Here is a 17,039-nt window from a genome sequence, read left to right on the forward strand (position 1 = left end):
GCTTGCACATAGACACACACAGACACACACGCAGATAGAGAGCTTTCCCTCTGGGATTGTTGTTTGTTTCTTCAGTTTCTTGGAGCTGACACAGAGCTGTGTAACATCAGTCTACTGTCACAGAGCTGTGTAACATCAACCTACTGTCACAGAGCTGTGTAACATCAACCTACTGTCACAGAGCTGTGTAACACCAGTCTACTGTTACACAGCTGTGTAACATCAACCTACTGTCACAGAGCTGTGTAACACCAGTCTACTGTCACAGAGCTGTGTAACATCAGTCTACTGTCACAGAGCTGTGTAACATCGGTCTACTGTCAGCTGTTATCAGAGGACGCAGGGGAGGGAAACCCGAAATAACAACACAAACTCTCCAAACCAAACTGCCGACACGCTCAGTGACAGACAAGTTATTTCCTGTGTATCTGTAGTTTCCTTTAAAAGACGTGAAATATGGTATTATATAATATATAAAGGTCATCATATTATATGATGACTGAAAGAAAGGTTGGTACAGCTCTACACCGGTGGGTTCCTGAATAACGAGATTAAACAAAATGATCCAAATACGATCAAACTCGCGGTGCGTGTCCATGTACGCGCTGTTTTCACGGACGGGATCGCCCCGATTCCCAGCATTAAGGCTCCTGCACACCGGCTGCGTGGCGTGAGCGTGGCGTGTCAGTTGTGTGTCAGCTGTGTGGTGTTTTCTACGTCTTCCCCACCAGAAAGGTGTCTGACGCTGCTGCTGCTAGCCTTGTCTGGACACATGGATGTTTCCCAAAAACATAAATATATAAATATATACTGATTACAGCAAAGACAACGTCGGCAGTATTGACGGCAAAATAGGCTCCAGAATATTTCCTAGTGGATTCACAGGTGACATATTTGAAAATCTATAGATGATTTATTATTTTTAAATTACATTTATATATATATATGCATTTATGTCAAAACCTCGAGACTTTAACACATCAACATGTCATTTATTAATATGTATTTGTGTCTAAATGACGTATAAACATCTTTTCCTATTCTATGTCGTCAGGAAACACTTCCAACACGCTTGCATGTCGCGTGAAAAATAGGCGTCTGTTCTATTTCTAGCGTGCACGTGTTTTCCGAGACGTGCGTGTCACGCAGGCAGCGTGCACGCTCTAACCTGTTACCATGGGAACCCAAATAAAAACGGACACGCCACGCTCACGCCACGCAGCCAGTGTGCAGGAGAGCCTTACACGTGCTAGTGGGATCGCCTCCAGTTTCTCTTCACTGACCAATGACAAGCAAAGAAAACAGGCTCCGCCCTCCTACAACCGCGATGGCTGCAGCTGATTGGACGAAGATGTCACGCGGGTCTGGCTGCTCCAACATGGCGGCTCGTTTAGAAGACGATCTCTTATTTTATGAAAATAGTTCACCAAAAACATCTGAAGACAGAAATAGGCCGAGTTATCAAATGGTCAGTTTAAAAGAGTTTTGTCAGCTTCTCATTTGCATAAAGTTGGCTGGATTCAACTTTATGCAAATGAGGAGCTGGCGACTCGCCGCTCCACTTCTCTGAAGTCCCCCCGACGCTCCCACAATGCATTGCAGGGCTGCTGCCATAGAGATGACCACGCCATTAGAGACCAAACAACTGATCCATTCTTTCAGAAAATAATCAGTACATGTTGATTCCTTTATTAATAACAAATATGATTTTATATTTTAAAACTTTTTCCTGGCGCATTGCTGCCATCTTCTGTCAGACAACAGAACAACACGGAGATAAAATCATCTTTAAACCCAACATCTCCACACTCTCTTCTTACATTCGGGCCAATCAGGATGCTGCGTTTTGTTCCCAGTGTTACTTTGATCTGTTACATCATATAATATTATTATTATTATTATTATTAAAGGTTAATGTCTATGAATCACTATGAACTCTTGTTTTGTTGTTGCATGAACTGATCTCAACTCAGGTTTTTATTCACACGTGGTACATTTTAATTTATTTTTATTGTGATTTTATTTTGAAAATCCTGATATTTGACTGAAAACCTGCAAACAATGTGAGTGTTCGTCATCATCTTCTTCATCATCACTCACAAACACACACACACAAAGACACACATACACACAAAGACACACACACACACAGTCATACAAAGACACACACACACACACACACACACAAACACACCTCATCATCACCATCTGTACCGTGTGTTCTGGGATGATTCCCAGAAGTTAGTTGAGAGAATAAACTGTTTGTCCTGAATGTTTCCAGTCTGGTATTTAATTATGAACCGGATTTGTTTTGGTTACATGTCTCAGCTGGAGCTGCCGACACACCTCACTGGAGCTTATTTCAGCTTTATTCACACACTGTTTTTGGGGGCGTTTTCTTTGTCATTTTACAGTCATCCCTGATGAGGAAAGTTTGAGCCGAGTCATCGGCTTCACCGACTGCTGATTCACTCAGAAACACTGCGAGCTGCTGTGATGTCACGATGACGTCATAATGAATCGTCCTTCAAATCAAATTCTTTGAAAAAAGTGTCAAAAATATTTATTTTATATATATATATATATATACACACACACACACACACACACAGTACAGGCCACAGTTTGGACACACCTCATTCCAATGAGTTTCCTTTTTATTTTCATGACTATTTATATTGTAGATTCTCACTGAAGGCATCAAAACTATGAATGAACACATATGGAATTATGTACTTAACAAAAAAGTGTGAAATAACTGAAAACATGTCTTATATTTTAGATTCTTCAAAGTAGCCACCCTTTGCTTTTTTATTAATAAGGGAAATAATTCCACTAATGGACCCTGACAAAGCACACCTGTGAAGGTAAAACCATTTCAGGTGACTACCTCATGAAGCTCATTGAGAGAACACCAAGGGTTTGCAGAGTTACCAAAAAAAGCAATAATGGCCTAGGCCAAAGGTCAATGATCAATTTTATAATCGTTTCATCTGATCTGAGGCCGTATGTTTTGGACACTCGGGTGAAGAGAGGGGCGGAGCTGTCAACCCATCACCATCTGGTGGTGAGTTGGGTCAGGGGGAGACTCTGGACAGACCTGGTAAACCCAAACGTGTAGTGCGGGTAAATTGGGAACGTCTGGAGGAGGCCCCTGTCCGACAGACTTTCAACTCACACCTCCGGCGGAGCTTTTCGTGCATCCCTGTGGAGGCTGGGGGCATTGAACCCGAGTGGACAATGTTCAAAGTTTCCATTGCTGAAGCCGTGGCGAGGAGCTGTGGTCTTAGGGTCTTAGGTGCCTCAAGGGGCGGTAACCCACGAACACCGTGGTGGACACCGGTGGTCAGGGAAGCCGTCCGACTGAAGAAGGAGTCTTTCCGGGATATGTTATCCCGGAGGACTCCGGAGGCAGTTGCAGGGTACCGAAGGGCCCGAAGGCCCCCTAACCCGTGAAAGAGGCAAAGCAGCGGGTGTGGGAGAAGTTCGGAGAAGACATGGAGAAGGACTTTCGGTCGAAAGCGAAGTTTGGGGTCTCCTGCTGGAGCTGCTCCCCCCGCGACCCGACACCGGATAAGCGGACAAAGATGGATGGATGGAACTATATAACTATAATAATGCAGTGTGATTTTAAATCAAACTAAGTCCCACACATAAATATACTCATGTTTTTCCCCTTTAGTCTTTGCTATTAATATTCATCAACTGCAAAATTAGAAAATTGCATTTTTAAATAACTATGTATGGAAAATAAAATAAAAAATGCTTCTCTTTGTATATAGTTTATTGTTTTTCACAACAGTACAATTCAAAACAAATGCAAATTAGTCAAACAAGCCATTAGGCTGTATTTCTAAACACTCAACTGTAGGTTTTTATATAGTATATAAGGCAAATCAAAGTGCTAAATATAAAACACAATGTTTTCATTATTAGTATTTTATTGTGTAAATTCTCACGTACAACGTGGAACATTCTTTCACAGACGAGATGTGGAATTTCCACGTCACTTCCGCGGATTCGTTTAAACGTAGACAAATACATGAACCTGTATTATAATATAACTATCTTTATTGTTTAACTCCTCAAATACAACGTTAGAAAAAAACATCAATATTACGAATATTATATATTTTTATCTTTGTATCCGCCGAGCGGGACGTACTACGTCACTTCCGGCGTTTTCCGCGGATTCGGGCCTTTATTTTGAAGGTGTCACTGTGTTTGCAGGGCCTTTATTTTGAAGGTGTCAGTGTGTTTGCAGGGCCTTTATTTTGAAGGTGTCAGTGTGTTTGCAGGGCCTTTATTTTGAAGGTGTCAGTGTGTTTGCAGGGCCTTTATTTTGAAGGTGTCAGTGTGTTTGCAGGGCCTTTATTTTGAAGGTGTCAGTGTGTTTGCAGGGCCTTTATTTTGAAGGTGCCAGTGTGTTTGCAGAGCCTCTATTTTGAAGGTGGCAGTGTGTTTGCAGGGCCTTTATTTTGAAGGTGTCAGTGTGTTTGCAGGGCCTTTATTTTGAAGGTGCCAGTGTGTTTGCAGGGCCTTTATTTTGAAGGTGCCAGTGTGTTTGCAGGCCTCTATTTTCAAGGTGGCAGTGTGTTTGCAGGGCCTTTATTTTGAAGGTGTCAGTGTGTTTGCAGGGCCTTTATTTTGAAGGTGTCGGTGTGTTTGCAGGGCCTTTATTTTGAAGGTGTCAGTGTGTTTGCAGGGCCTTTATTTTGAAGGTGTCGGTGTGTTTGCAGGGCCTTTATTTTGAAGGTGTCAGTGTGTTTGCAGGGCCTTTATTTTGAAGGTGTCACTGTGTTTGCAGGGCCTTTATTTTGAAGGTGTCGGTGTGTTTGCAGGGACCGTCTCTCCGCCGGACAGAGGCAGAAAGATGTCCGCGCTGCTGCTGCTGCTGCTCGGCCTGCTCTCCCTCTTCTTCTTCTTCTGTCTCCTCCGCGGCAGAAACAGGTCAGTCACACAAACAAGTACTCTGATTACTCATTCCTGCAGGAACAGCTCAGTTACACATGCAAGCAGATTACATGACATTACATGTCATTTAGCTGAGGCTTTTATCCAAAGCGATTTCCAATTAAGTTTTTTCAACCTTGAACTCCAGACAGCAAGCAGTAACTACTCTCTTAAGTACTTTGATTACTGCAGCAAAAGTACTCGTGTTTCCCACGCTGTGTAAATACTCCAGTACAAGTCAAAGTCCAGCGTTCCAAACTCTGACTTAAAGAGACAGTTCAGCCCCAAATCAGCCCTCGTGTTGTCTTCTGTCCACCATCAACTTCAATTTGAATTTGTGGTGCTTTTTTTTCCAGCGTTTTTGGCTCTTTATTAAATGCTTTTGACACTTCTGAAAACGTTTTTGTCACTTTTTTCAACGTGTTATTTTTAAGTTCATGGTCAATAAACCTAATTTGGTTCAAGGTACTTTATTGTCCCAGTTTGTTGTGCAGCAGATAGTATAGTACAAATCTCACGTACACACACACACACACACACACACACACACACACACACACACACACACACTACAGAGATTGCCTACCTTGCAGGCATCGTTAAAAACAATAACAAACAATAAGTAGTAAGTCAATAAGTTATCTATGGTTCTTTATAGAATTAAGATGTAGTATGTCTGCAGGTAGAAAAGAGTGTTTATATATAATGTCAATGTATATGACATTATACCTAATTTTTGAGTTAATAAAGCAGAACTGATGACTTATTTTGACTAATATTTAAGATCAGAGCATGGTGAGTGGATCACAGACTGGTTGATGTCAGAGTTTAGTCACGATACTGTTATAAAATCATTTTAAACATGTTTATAAAATTGAATAAAACACCCAAAATTCAATAAAAGTAATCATTAATTTTAAGTGCAAAGAATTGTCTGGGCTCCATCCATGCATCCAGGTTATTTTGGGGCATTTTGGTTCAAAGAAACCCATATTTGGCTGTCTTCAAAGCTTTATTTTGTTTATTTTTTAAGATCAGTAGCCTACTTTGTAGTACAGTCTTTTGACCATTTTTATTTTTGGATGTTTCGAAGAGTTTTCTTTGGATGGTTTTCCCCTTTTTTTTCGACTTTGTGGACGTTTAAAAAAAGAAAAAAGCTTTTTTAGTTTCCTTTCGACCTTTTTTTCCCCACAGAGACCCAATCACACACAGCGTCTTTCAAAATAAAGTGCCTGCTACTTTAGTGTTTTGACCCTTTTTGGGATGTTTGGCAGCTGTTTTTTTTCTCCTTTTGGACATTTTTGTCGCTTTCTTCAAAAGCTTTTTTTGGGGGATTTAAAAAAAAATGTTTTTAGAAAATGTTTTTGTTACTTTCTATGTTTTTGAGTCTTTTTGTTACGTTTTTGTCTCTTTTTTTCAACGGTTTTATTTTTTAAATCATGGTAAATAAACCTAAATTGAATGATTGAGTTAAAAACAAGCAGACATTCTGAATTATTCTGACTAATAGTTGAGATCAGAGGATGTTGAGTGAATCACAGACAGAACTTCCACGATAACCTTCGAAGTCACTGTGACTTCTAATGTGACTGTTATCACCACTGTTCATCACGCCCCAACCGGCCCGTCAGACACCGCCTACCAAGAGTCTGGGTCTGCCGAGGTTTCTTCCTAAAAGGGAGTTTTTCATCGCCACTGTCGCAATAGCCACTGCTAATGCTTGCTCTTGAGGGAATTACTGTAATTGTTGGGGTTTTGGAATTTATAGAGTGTGGTCTAGACCTACTCTATCTGTAAAGTGTCTCGAGATAACTTTTGTTATGATTTGATACTATAAATAAAATTGAATTGAATTGAATTTGTGTCAAAGTTTAGTTTCAAGATGCTGTTTTAAAACATATTTTTCAAAATGCTATAACATTGAATAAAACACCCAAAATTCATAATTCAATAAAAGTGACCATTTATTTAACCTGCAAAGGACATTGTGTAGCTTCCATACAACGTCCATCCATGTTCTTTGGTGGATATATGGTTGAAAGGAACCCATATTACTGATATAAAAACCTTTTAAAATGGGTGTAATTTGACCCGAGGAACCATGTAGGGCTGCAGCTAATAGCGAGTAGTTTCACTGTGATTGTTTTCTGGATGAATGGATGAATGGATGACTTGTTCTGTCTCTAAAATGAGGATCAGTGTTTCCCAAAAAGCCCAAGATGACGTCATCACATCTTGTTCTGTCCACAACTCAAAGATCTTCAGTTTCCTTTCCCAGAGGAGAGAAGAAACTAGAAACTATTCACATTTAATGAGCTGAACTCACACTACTTTACCTGTTTTATCATAAAGAAATGACTCACACTGATTTATGGATTATCAGAATAGTTGGAGATTAATTTCATAGTTGACATCTAATCGATTCATCTTTGCAGATATAATCTTTTTGTATGTTTTTAAGTAAGTATGTAAGGAGGGAAAGAAGGAAGTAGGTAGGGAAGAAAAGAGGAGGAGGGAAGGTAATAAGGATGAAAGAAAAGGTAATAATTGAAGAAAAGCAACGGAAGAAAGGCTGTAGGTAGGGAAGGAAAGAAATGCAGAGATTCAAACAGATGAATCTATCATCAGAAGAATGCATTCATCTCTGCAGCTCTGAATAGAAAACCTGATTCTAATTGTCTTTCTGTTGTTGCACAGAGAGATAAAAAGAGTCAAAAACGACAAAGAAAACGTCCAAAAAAGTGTCTGAAATTAGATCCTGAAATGTCTGTTTGTAGCTCGAGTTCAGACATGTAACTACTTGTTTAGATGTAGGAAACTAAATCAGGTTGATAGTATCAGAGAAATACCAGACTAGAAACATTCAGGACACAGTTTTAATTCTCTCAACTAACTTTTAGGAACCATTCCAGAACAGATGGTACAGATTAATGTTTGCAGCTCTAAATGGCTCACAATAAGTGTGTGTGTGTGTGTGTGTGTGTGTGTGTGTGTGTGTGTGTGTGTGTGTCTGTGTGTGTGTGTGTCTGTGTGTGTGTGTGTGTGTGTGTGTGTGTGTGTGTGTGTCTGTGTCTGTGTGTGTCTGTGTCTGTGACTCAACAGTATTTTTGCAACAGTTTCCTTTATTGGCAATCTTTTCCCTTGAGCTTCATCTTTACAGATATCACACACCGCTTATGAACACTTCTAGATAACGTTATATAACACGTTGTGCAATATGCGTCTCAGATTACATTATTATTCACTTACTCCCCTACTGCTGTAATAACTAACATTACAATGTGCCAAATTATGAACCGTTTCAGTTGCTCACACTCACACAGGGTGTTTACATGCAGTTTAACCCTTGTGTTGTGTTTCCTCGGGTCAAATTTGACCCGTTTCATTCCTGTTTTGATCACGCCTCGGTTAGACTACTGTAACTCTCTGTACTTGGAGATCGAGTAGTCATTGCTAAATCGTCTGCAGCTAGTTCAAAATGCAGCCACTTGCCTGCTAACCGGTACAAGAAAACGGGAACATATAACACCTGTCTTGGCCTCTCTTCATTGGCTTCCTGCACGTTACAGGGTCGATTTTAAGATCTTATTACGGTCTTCAAAGCTTTAAATGGTTTGGCCCTTTTGCAGTCCAAACATTGAGGTCAACCAACTACTAGGCTATTAAAGGCGCTTACCCACTGCTAGTACCACTAATTCAACCGTTAGGCCACTAGTTTCACCGTTAGGCCACTAGTTTCACCGTTAGGCCACTAGTTTCACCGTTAGGCCACTAGTTTCACCGTTAGGCCACTAGTTTTACCGTTAGGCCACTAGTTTTACCGTTAGGCCACTAGTTTCACCATTAGGCCACTAGTTTCACTATAAGGCCACTAGTTTTACCGTTAGGCCACTAGTTTTACCGTTAGGCCACTAGTTTCACCATTAGGCCACTAGTTTCACTGTTAGGCCACTAGTTTCACTATAAGGCCACTAGTTTTACCGTTAGGCCACTAGTTTCACCATTAGGCCACTCATTAGGCCACTAGTTTCACCGTTAGGCCACTAGTTTTACCGTTAGGCCACTAGTTTCACCATTAGGCCACTAGTTTCACTATAAGGCCACTAGTTTCACCGTTAGGCCACTAGTTTCACCATTAGGCCACTAGTTTCACCGTTAGGCCACTAGTTTTACCGTTAGGCCACTAGTTTTACCGTTAGGCCACTAGTTTCACCATTAGGCCACTCATTAGGCCACTAGTTTCACCGTTAGGCCACTAGTTTTACCGTTAGGCCACTAGTTTCACCATTAGGCCACTAGTTTCACTATAAGGCCACTAGTTTTACCGTTAGGCCACTAGTTTCACCATAAGGCCACTAGTTTCACCATTAGGCCACTAGTTTCACCGTTAGGCCACTAGTTTTACCGTTAGGCCACTAGTTTTACCGTTAGGCCACTAGTTTCACCATTAGGCCACTCATTAGGCCACTAGTTTCACCGTTAGGCCACTAGTTTTACCGTTGGGCCACTAGTTTCACCATTGGGGCCACTGGTTTCACTATAAGGCCACTAGTTTTACCGTTAGGCCACTAGTTTCACCATAAGGCCACTAGTTTCACCATTAGGCCACTAGTTTCACCGTTAGGCCACTAGTTTTACCGTTAGGCCACTAGTTTTACCGTTGGGCCACTAGTTTTACCGTTAGGCCACTAGTTTTACCGTTAGGCCACTAGTTTTACCGTTGGGCCACTAGTTTTACCGTTAGGCCACTAGTTTCACCATTAGGCCACTAGTTTTACTGTTAGGCCACTAGTTTTACTGTTAGGCCACTAGTTTTTAACGTTGGGCCACTAGTTTCACCGTTGGGCCACTAGTTCTCTCATCTCATTGATATGTGGATGAATTTCCAATCAAATCCTAATTTCTATTGTTTCAAATGAGTTGAGCTACCTAAATATCTTTCCAAGTCCCTACGGTAAGTAGGGGTCAGACTGATGCATATCGGAGTTGTTTCTGTGCCAGGCCTTTGTGTTGGAGAAGAGGTGGGTCAGCAGCAGCAGGGCCTTCTCTCCGGAGGAAACCACCGCCCAGTAAACACAGGAGGAACCGGACCAGTGTTGTCTCAGATAAAATCTCTTCACAATGAGATCTGTCTACGCCAAGAAAGAAATAAAGTCAATAATTTAGGAGATAAGAAAGGAGACCTTTAACATCAACAATCAGAGAACACAGAGAAATAATAGAAACACATTTACATTCAAAGATCACAAACACACACCTGTTTGAAGTGGTCCCTTTTTTTTTTTTTTTTTACGCTTTAGTCGTTTCTATACCAATTTTTTCACCGCTTTCTTAGAAGTTTCTGTCTCTTCTTTCCATCCTGTTTTGGAGCTAACTGTTCTCCAAATGTCTTCGTCTTCCTAAAACCAGAACACAACATGTTGAGGAAATTTACATGTTCTTATTTATCTTTTTTGTTGTTTTTGAAGCTTTTTTGCTTCTGTTGACATTTCTTTGCTTATTTTAGACATTTATGTTGCTTATTCCGATGTTTTTGATGAATTCGGTACCTAGTCCTACCGTTAAAGTATCGTTCTGTGTTGTCTGATCCTCTCTGTGTGTGTCTGTGTGTGTCTGTGTGTGTGTATCTGTGTGCCCTAAGGTTCAGCTTTACGGTGAACAGTGAGTGTAGCAGGAGAATTAAAACATTGAGAATAATTCAGTGTTGAACTCTGCTTGTTTGGACCGAAGAGAAAAGAGTTAATAACTAACACGTTTGTTCTCCTCAGAACTGGAACACCTTAAGGCCAAAGTCCAGTAACCATTATTTGATTTGTGAAACTGATTTCTCTTTTGACTTTGTTCTCAGTCATCCAGGTCAGAGTTATCCAAGGAATGTTAACATCAAGGGCAACTGGACTGGGTTAAAGCTACACTACCGGTCAAAAGTTTGGGCTCACTTAGAAATGCCCATTCCACTCCATTATAGACAGAATACCTGCTGAGATCAGTAGCATTGTTTTTTTAACCAGGGCAGCAGTTTTCAAATTACATTATGCGCTTACATAATTGCAAAAGGGGATCTCCAATGTTTTCTCAGTTAGCCTTTTAAAATGATATCAGATAAGTAAACATAATGAGCCTTTAGACCATTGGATGAATGGTTGCTTAAATTAAAAAAAAACAATGTTGTTTGTGTGTGTTTTCAGAAGGGACGGTGAACCTCCGCTCATTAAAGGCTGGATTCCTTTCATTGGAAAGGCTCTGGAGTTTGGACAAGATGCCCACAAGTTTCTGGAAAAACACAAGAGGAAGTATGGAGACGTTTTCACAGTTCACTTAGCAGGTTGGTGTTTAACTTCTTCACTTAAGGCAATACGCAAGCAGTGCTCTTCTTTATTTTAAAGTATTGACTCAGGCACCGTTAATGCACCAACACCATTTTATAACTTTAATTGCACATCCTTCCTTCTTCCCTAAGTACTTCTTTTCTATCCTACCTTCTTCCCTAAGTACTTCTTTTCTAAACGTACCTTCTTCCCTACATACTTCTTTTCTATCCTACCTTCTTCCCTATGTACTTATTTTCTATCCTTCCTTCTTCCCTACCTACTTCTTTTCTATCCTACCTTCTTCCCTACATAATTCTTTTCTAGCCTACCTTCTTCCCTAAGTACTTCTTTTCTATCCTTCCTTCTTCCCTACCTACTTCTTTTCTATCCTTCCTTCTTCCCTACCTACTTCTTTTCTATCCTACCTTCTTCCCTACATAATTCTTTTCTATCCTACCTTTTTCCCTAAGTACTTCTTTTCTATCCTACCTTCTTCCCTACATACTTCTTTTCTATCATACCTTCTTCCCTAAGTACTTCGTTTCTATCCTACCTTCTTCCCTACCTACTTCTTTTCTATCCTACCTTCTTCCCTACATACTTCTTTTCTATCCTACCTTCTTCCCTAAGTACTTCTTTTCTATCCTACCTTCTTCCCTACGTACTTCTTTTCTATCCTACCTTCTTCCCTAAGTACTTCTTTTCTATCCTACCTTCTTCCCTACATACTTCTTTTCTATCCTACCTTCTTCCCTAAGTACTTCTTTTCTATCCTACCTTCTTCCCTAAGTACTTCTTTTCTATCCTACCTTCTTCCCTAAGTACTTCTTTTCTATCCTACCTTCTTCCCTACCTACTTCTTTTCTATCCTACCTTCTTCCCTAAGTACTTCTTTTCTATCCTACCTTCTTCCCTAAGTACTTCTTTTCTATCCTACCTTCTTCCCTACATACTTCTTTTCTATCCTACCTTCTTCCCTAAGTACTTCTTTTCTATCCTACCTTCTTCCCTACATACTTCTTTTCTATCCTACCTTCTTCCCTAAGTACTTCTTTTCTATCCTACCTTCTTCCCTACCTACTTCTTTTCTTTTAAACTGCCGTCTCCGTAGCTCTATATTTTCTAGCCCTAACCGGAACTGGAACAGTAAGTGGAGAAAGTCGGGGATCGTCAAAATAACATATTTTGGATAATGCTGTCCTGTCCCCTGGTCAGGTAAATACATGACGTTCATCATGGACCCGTTACTGTATCCGAGCATCATCAAACACGGCCGCCAGCTGGACTTCCACGAGTTCGCCGCCAAGGTGGCGCCCGTCACCTTCGGCTACCCGTTCGTGGTCCCGGCCCTGCAGGAGCAGATCCACCGCTCCTTCAAACTGCTGCAGGGAGACAACCTGTCCACGCTGACAGAGAGCATGATGGGTAACCTCATGCTGGTGTTGCGCCAGGATCACATGGGCGGCGAGCGCGGCGGCGGCTGGCGCAGCGCGAGCATGTACGACTTCTGCAACTCGGTGATGTTCGAGGCTACCTTCCTCACCATGTACGGCCGGCCGGCGGGCGCCAGCCGCCACAGCGGCATGAGCGCGCTGCGGGACGACTTCGTCCGCTTCGACAACATGTTCCCGCTGCTCATCGCCGGGATCCCCGTCTGGTTGCTGGGACGCACCAAGGCCGTCCGCGACAAGCTGATTGGCTACTTCCTGCCGCACAGGATGTCGTGTTGGTCCAACACGTCGGAGTTCATCAGGACGCGCTCGGGGCTGTTTGAGCAGTACGACGCGCTGAGAGACGTCGATAAAGCAGGTACACCGGGGCTCCACGGTACATTTTTTTACGATTTTTAGATCCTTTTTAGGGGGGCTCAAGCCCCCATATATTTCATCTCAGCCCCCCTAAAAATGATAATAATAAAAAACTAAACTTATTTTTGTTTTTAAATAAATTTTAGTGCTTCAAGTGAGAGTTTGCGAACTTGTCTGTTAGTGACCGAGGACCAGTGTTTCCTCTATGTTGATTTGAACATTTCTGCACCCACCCCCCCCACCCACGGTATCAGAAACACCGTCATGTGTTGTGCAGAAAGAGGGAGAAAGGAAAAAGAGATGCTGTCCTGATGATGAGCCAGTTGAGATGGTGTGTGTACGTTCTTGAGAACTTTAAGTCCTATAACTTAAGTTGTTCGTTCGTTTAAGCCTGGTCCTGCAAATTTAAATTAAGTTAACTGGTTAATTTTCGTACCTGCCCCCACTGCTAAAGAAAATCCTAAAGGAAACACTGGAGGACAATTACAGTTTCAAAGGGAACTGGGCGTAGCGGGGCGTAGCGGGGCATGCCAGGGCACTGCAGGTCACAACAGGACTGCAGCAGCTGCAACCATGATTCAGATGCTACACTAATCCAAGGAAAACAAGGATTAGTTAGCACGTCAGTATAGTGTTTCAAACTGTTGTTTTAAAACACAAGTTCTAGAATCGCAGTAAATGAAAGTTGAAATACAAATGGAATTAGCACCCAGGTATTGTGAAAGAATCAAATCGGGACCAAAGCCTATGGTCCCAGCCCTTATAAATGACGTTTTGTTGATTGTATTTTGTGTCCCTGGCTCTCAGCGCATCACTTTGCCATCCTGTGGGCGTCCGTGGGGAACACCATCCCGGCCACCTTCTGGGCCGTCTACTACCTGGTGAGCCACCCGGCGGCGCTGCAGCGCGTCCGCCAGGAGATCCACGACCTCCTGAGGCTAGACGGGGTCGAGTTCAGCAGCGACGCGGACCTGGCCCTCGACAGGGAGCAGCTGGAGAAGCTTGTTTATCTCGGTACACTCATGCAGTCTCACGTGCACACACGGATACATTACAGACATTACAGATGCATTACAGATATTATATTACAGACCTGAATATTAGACAACCTGGATCTTGTTTTGTATGAACTGCGTGGAAAAAAAGAGACCAACGCCGAACAAAAGCATAAAAAAAGAGACTCAAATGTCAGAAAAAATTACAAATGTCACAAAAAGTGTAAACAAAAGTGTCAAAAACATCGGAAAAAAGGGACAAAAGTGTCCAAAAAAGCTACAAACAGATATTACATTAGGGATATTATCACATTGTCCCGAATATAAGATGACCCTTTTTTTTACAAGACTCATTTCTGGTGATGACTGTCACGGCATAACCACAACTGTAACTATGTACATGTACTCCAGTACTGTACTTCAGTTCAAATGTTGAGGTACTTGTACTTTACTTGAGTCTTTTGTTTTCATGTCACTTTCTACTTCTACTCTGCTACATTTCAGAGAGAAATATTGGACTTTTTACTCCACTACATTCATCTGTTACAGCTTTAGTTACTAGTTACTTTAGTTACTCCTCTACATTCATCTGTTCCAGCTTTAGTTACTAGTTACTTTAGTTACTCCGCTACATTCATCTGTTCCAGCTTTAGTTACTAGTTACTTTAGTTACTCCGCTACATTCATCTGTTCCAGCTTTAGTTACTAGTTACTTTAGTTACTCCACTACATTCATCTGTTCCAGCTTTAGTTACTAGTTACTTTAGTTACTCCGCTACATTCATCTGTTCCAACTTTAGTTACTAGTTACTTTAGTTACTCCGCTACATTCATCTGTTCCAGCTTTAGTTACTAGTTACTTTAGTTACTCCACTACATTCATCTGTTCCAGCTTTAGTTACTAGTTACTTTAGTTACTCCACTACATTCATCTGTTCCAGCTTTAGTTACTAGTTACTTTACGCATAAAGATTTCTGCACACTGAACACATGTAGTTTATAACATCTAATGTTTGATTCTAAAGTAAACTAGCCAACAATATAAGGGCCTACAAGTATTTTAATACTTTAACTACATTTTCCTGATGGTACTTACAGACTTTTACTGAAGTAATCATTTCACTGCAGGACTTTTACTGTAACGGAGTATTTTCACAGTGTGGTATTAGTACTTTTACTGCAGTAAAGGATCTGAATGCTTCTGTCCACAGAGAGCGCCATCAACGAGAGTCTCCGTCTGTCCTCGGCCTCCATGAACATCCGCGTAGCTCAGGAGGACTTCAGTCTGCGGCTGGACGCCGAGCGCTCGCTGGGGGTCAGGAAGGGAGACTTCATCGCCCTGTACCCCCAGAGTATGCACCTGGACCCCGACATCTACGCCCAGCCGCAGGTAGCACCCAGCACTCAACTTTAAAGTCCCATATCAAGCTGATTTTCAGACTCGTACTTGTTTTTCGGTTACTTCTTGTTTACACGCTCAAAAATTCTAACTGCAGATGGTCTGACTGCACATGGTCTAACTGCACACGGAATAACTGCACATGGTCTAACTGCACACGGAATAACTGCACATGGTCTAACTGCACACGGAATAACTGCACATGGTCTAACTGCCCATGTTGTAACTACACATGGTCTTACTGCACACGGTCTAACTGCACACGGTCTAACTGCACATGGTCTAACTGCACACGGCCTAACTGCACACGGAATAACTGCACATGGTCTAACTGCACACGGTCTAACTGCACACGGTCTAACTGCACATGGTCTAACTGCACACGGAATAACTGCACATGGTCTAACTGCACACGGTCTAACTGCACATGGTCTAACTGCACACGGTCTAACTGCACACGGTCTAACTGCACACGGTCTAACTGCACACGGTCTAACTGCACACTAACTGGTCTAACTGCACCGGTCTTACTGCGGTCTTAACTGCACACGGTCTAACTGCACACGGTCTAACTGCACACGCACACGGTCTAACTGCACATGGTCTAACTGCACACGGAATAACTGCACACGGTCTTACTGCACACGGTCTTACTGCACACGGTCTAACTGCACATGGTCTAACTGCACATGGTCTAACTGCACACGGTCTAACTGCACATGGTCTAACTGCACACGGAATAACTGCACACGGTCTAACTGCACACGGAATAACTGCACATGGTCTAACTGCACATGGTCTAACTGCACACGGTCTAACTGCACACGGTCTAACTGCACACGGAATAACTGCACATGGTCTAACTGCACATGGTCTAACTGCACATGGTCTAACTGCACACGGTCTAACTGCACACGGTCTAACTGCACATGGTCTAACTGCACACGGAATAACTGCACACGGTCTAACTGCACACGGTCTAACTGCACACGGAATAACTGCACACGGTCTAACTGCACATGGTCTAACTGCACACGGTCTAACTGCACATGGTCTAACTGCACATGTCTAACTGCACACGGCAATAACTGCACATGGTCTAACTGCACATGGTCTAACTGCACATGGTCTAACTGCACATGGTCTAACTGCACACGGTCTAACTGCACACGGTCTAACTGCACACGGTCTAACTGCACACGGAATAACTGCACATGGTCTAACTGCACATGGTCTAACTGCACATGGTCTAACTGCACACGGAATAACTGCACATGGTCTAACTGCACATGGTCTAACTGCACACGGAATAACTGCACATGGTCTAACTGCACACGGTCTAACTGCACACGGTCTAACTGCACACGGAATAACTGCACACTAACTGGGTCTAACTGCACATGGTCTAACTGCACACGGAATAACTGCACATGGTCTAACTGCACATGGTCTAACTACTGCACATGGTCTAACTGCACATGGTCTAACTGCACACGGTCTGCACAACTGCACATGGTCTAACTGCACACGGAATAACTGCACATGGTCTAACTGCACACGGTCTAACTGAATA

At 42.2% G+C, this 17,039-nt stretch overlaps 1 protein-coding gene and 1 long non-coding RNA gene across 3 annotated transcripts in view; one reads left to right on the top strand and one right to left on the bottom strand.

The window, feature by feature from the left end:
• Window positions 1-4,834: 4,834 nt before the first annotated feature.
• Window positions 4,835-17,039, top strand: part of cyp7b1 (cytochrome P450, family 7, subfamily B, polypeptide 1) — a 14,620-nt gene continuing 2,415 nt past the window's right edge. The window contains exons 1-5 of the mRNA XM_028593348.1: window positions 4,835-4,950; window positions 11,142-11,278; window positions 12,480-13,073; window positions 13,880-14,086; window positions 15,279-15,457. Coding sequence (XP_028449149.1) covers window positions 4,874-4,950; window positions 11,142-11,278; window positions 12,480-13,073; window positions 13,880-14,086; window positions 15,279-15,457 — 1,194 coding nt within the window. The 5' untranslated portion in view covers window positions 4,835-4,873. The remainder of the gene's footprint in view (window positions 4,951-11,141; window positions 11,279-12,479; window positions 13,074-13,879; window positions 14,087-15,278; window positions 15,458-17,039) is intronic.
• The window catches only part of LOC114565354 (uncharacterized), a 9,954-nt gene continuing 2,415 nt past the window's right edge, over window positions 9,501-17,039 (bottom strand). Inside the window, exons 2-3 of one of the 2 annotated variants that reach the window (XR_003693895.1) lie at window positions 10,211-10,352; window positions 9,501-10,081 (exon numbers count right to left, since the gene is read on the bottom strand). This is a non-coding gene — a long non-coding RNA (uncharacterized LOC114565354). Of the gene's footprint in view, window positions 10,086-10,210; window positions 10,353-17,039 lie in introns of both variants that reach the window. The other variant, XR_003693894.1, reaches the window with a different exon arrangement.

Source organism: Perca flavescens, chromosome 12 (genome assembly GCF_004354835.1).
Source record: "Perca flavescens isolate YP-PL-M2 chromosome 12, PFLA_1.0, whole genome shotgun sequence".
NCBI classification, from domain to species: Eukaryota; Metazoa; Chordata; class Actinopteri; order Perciformes; family Percidae; genus Perca; species Perca flavescens.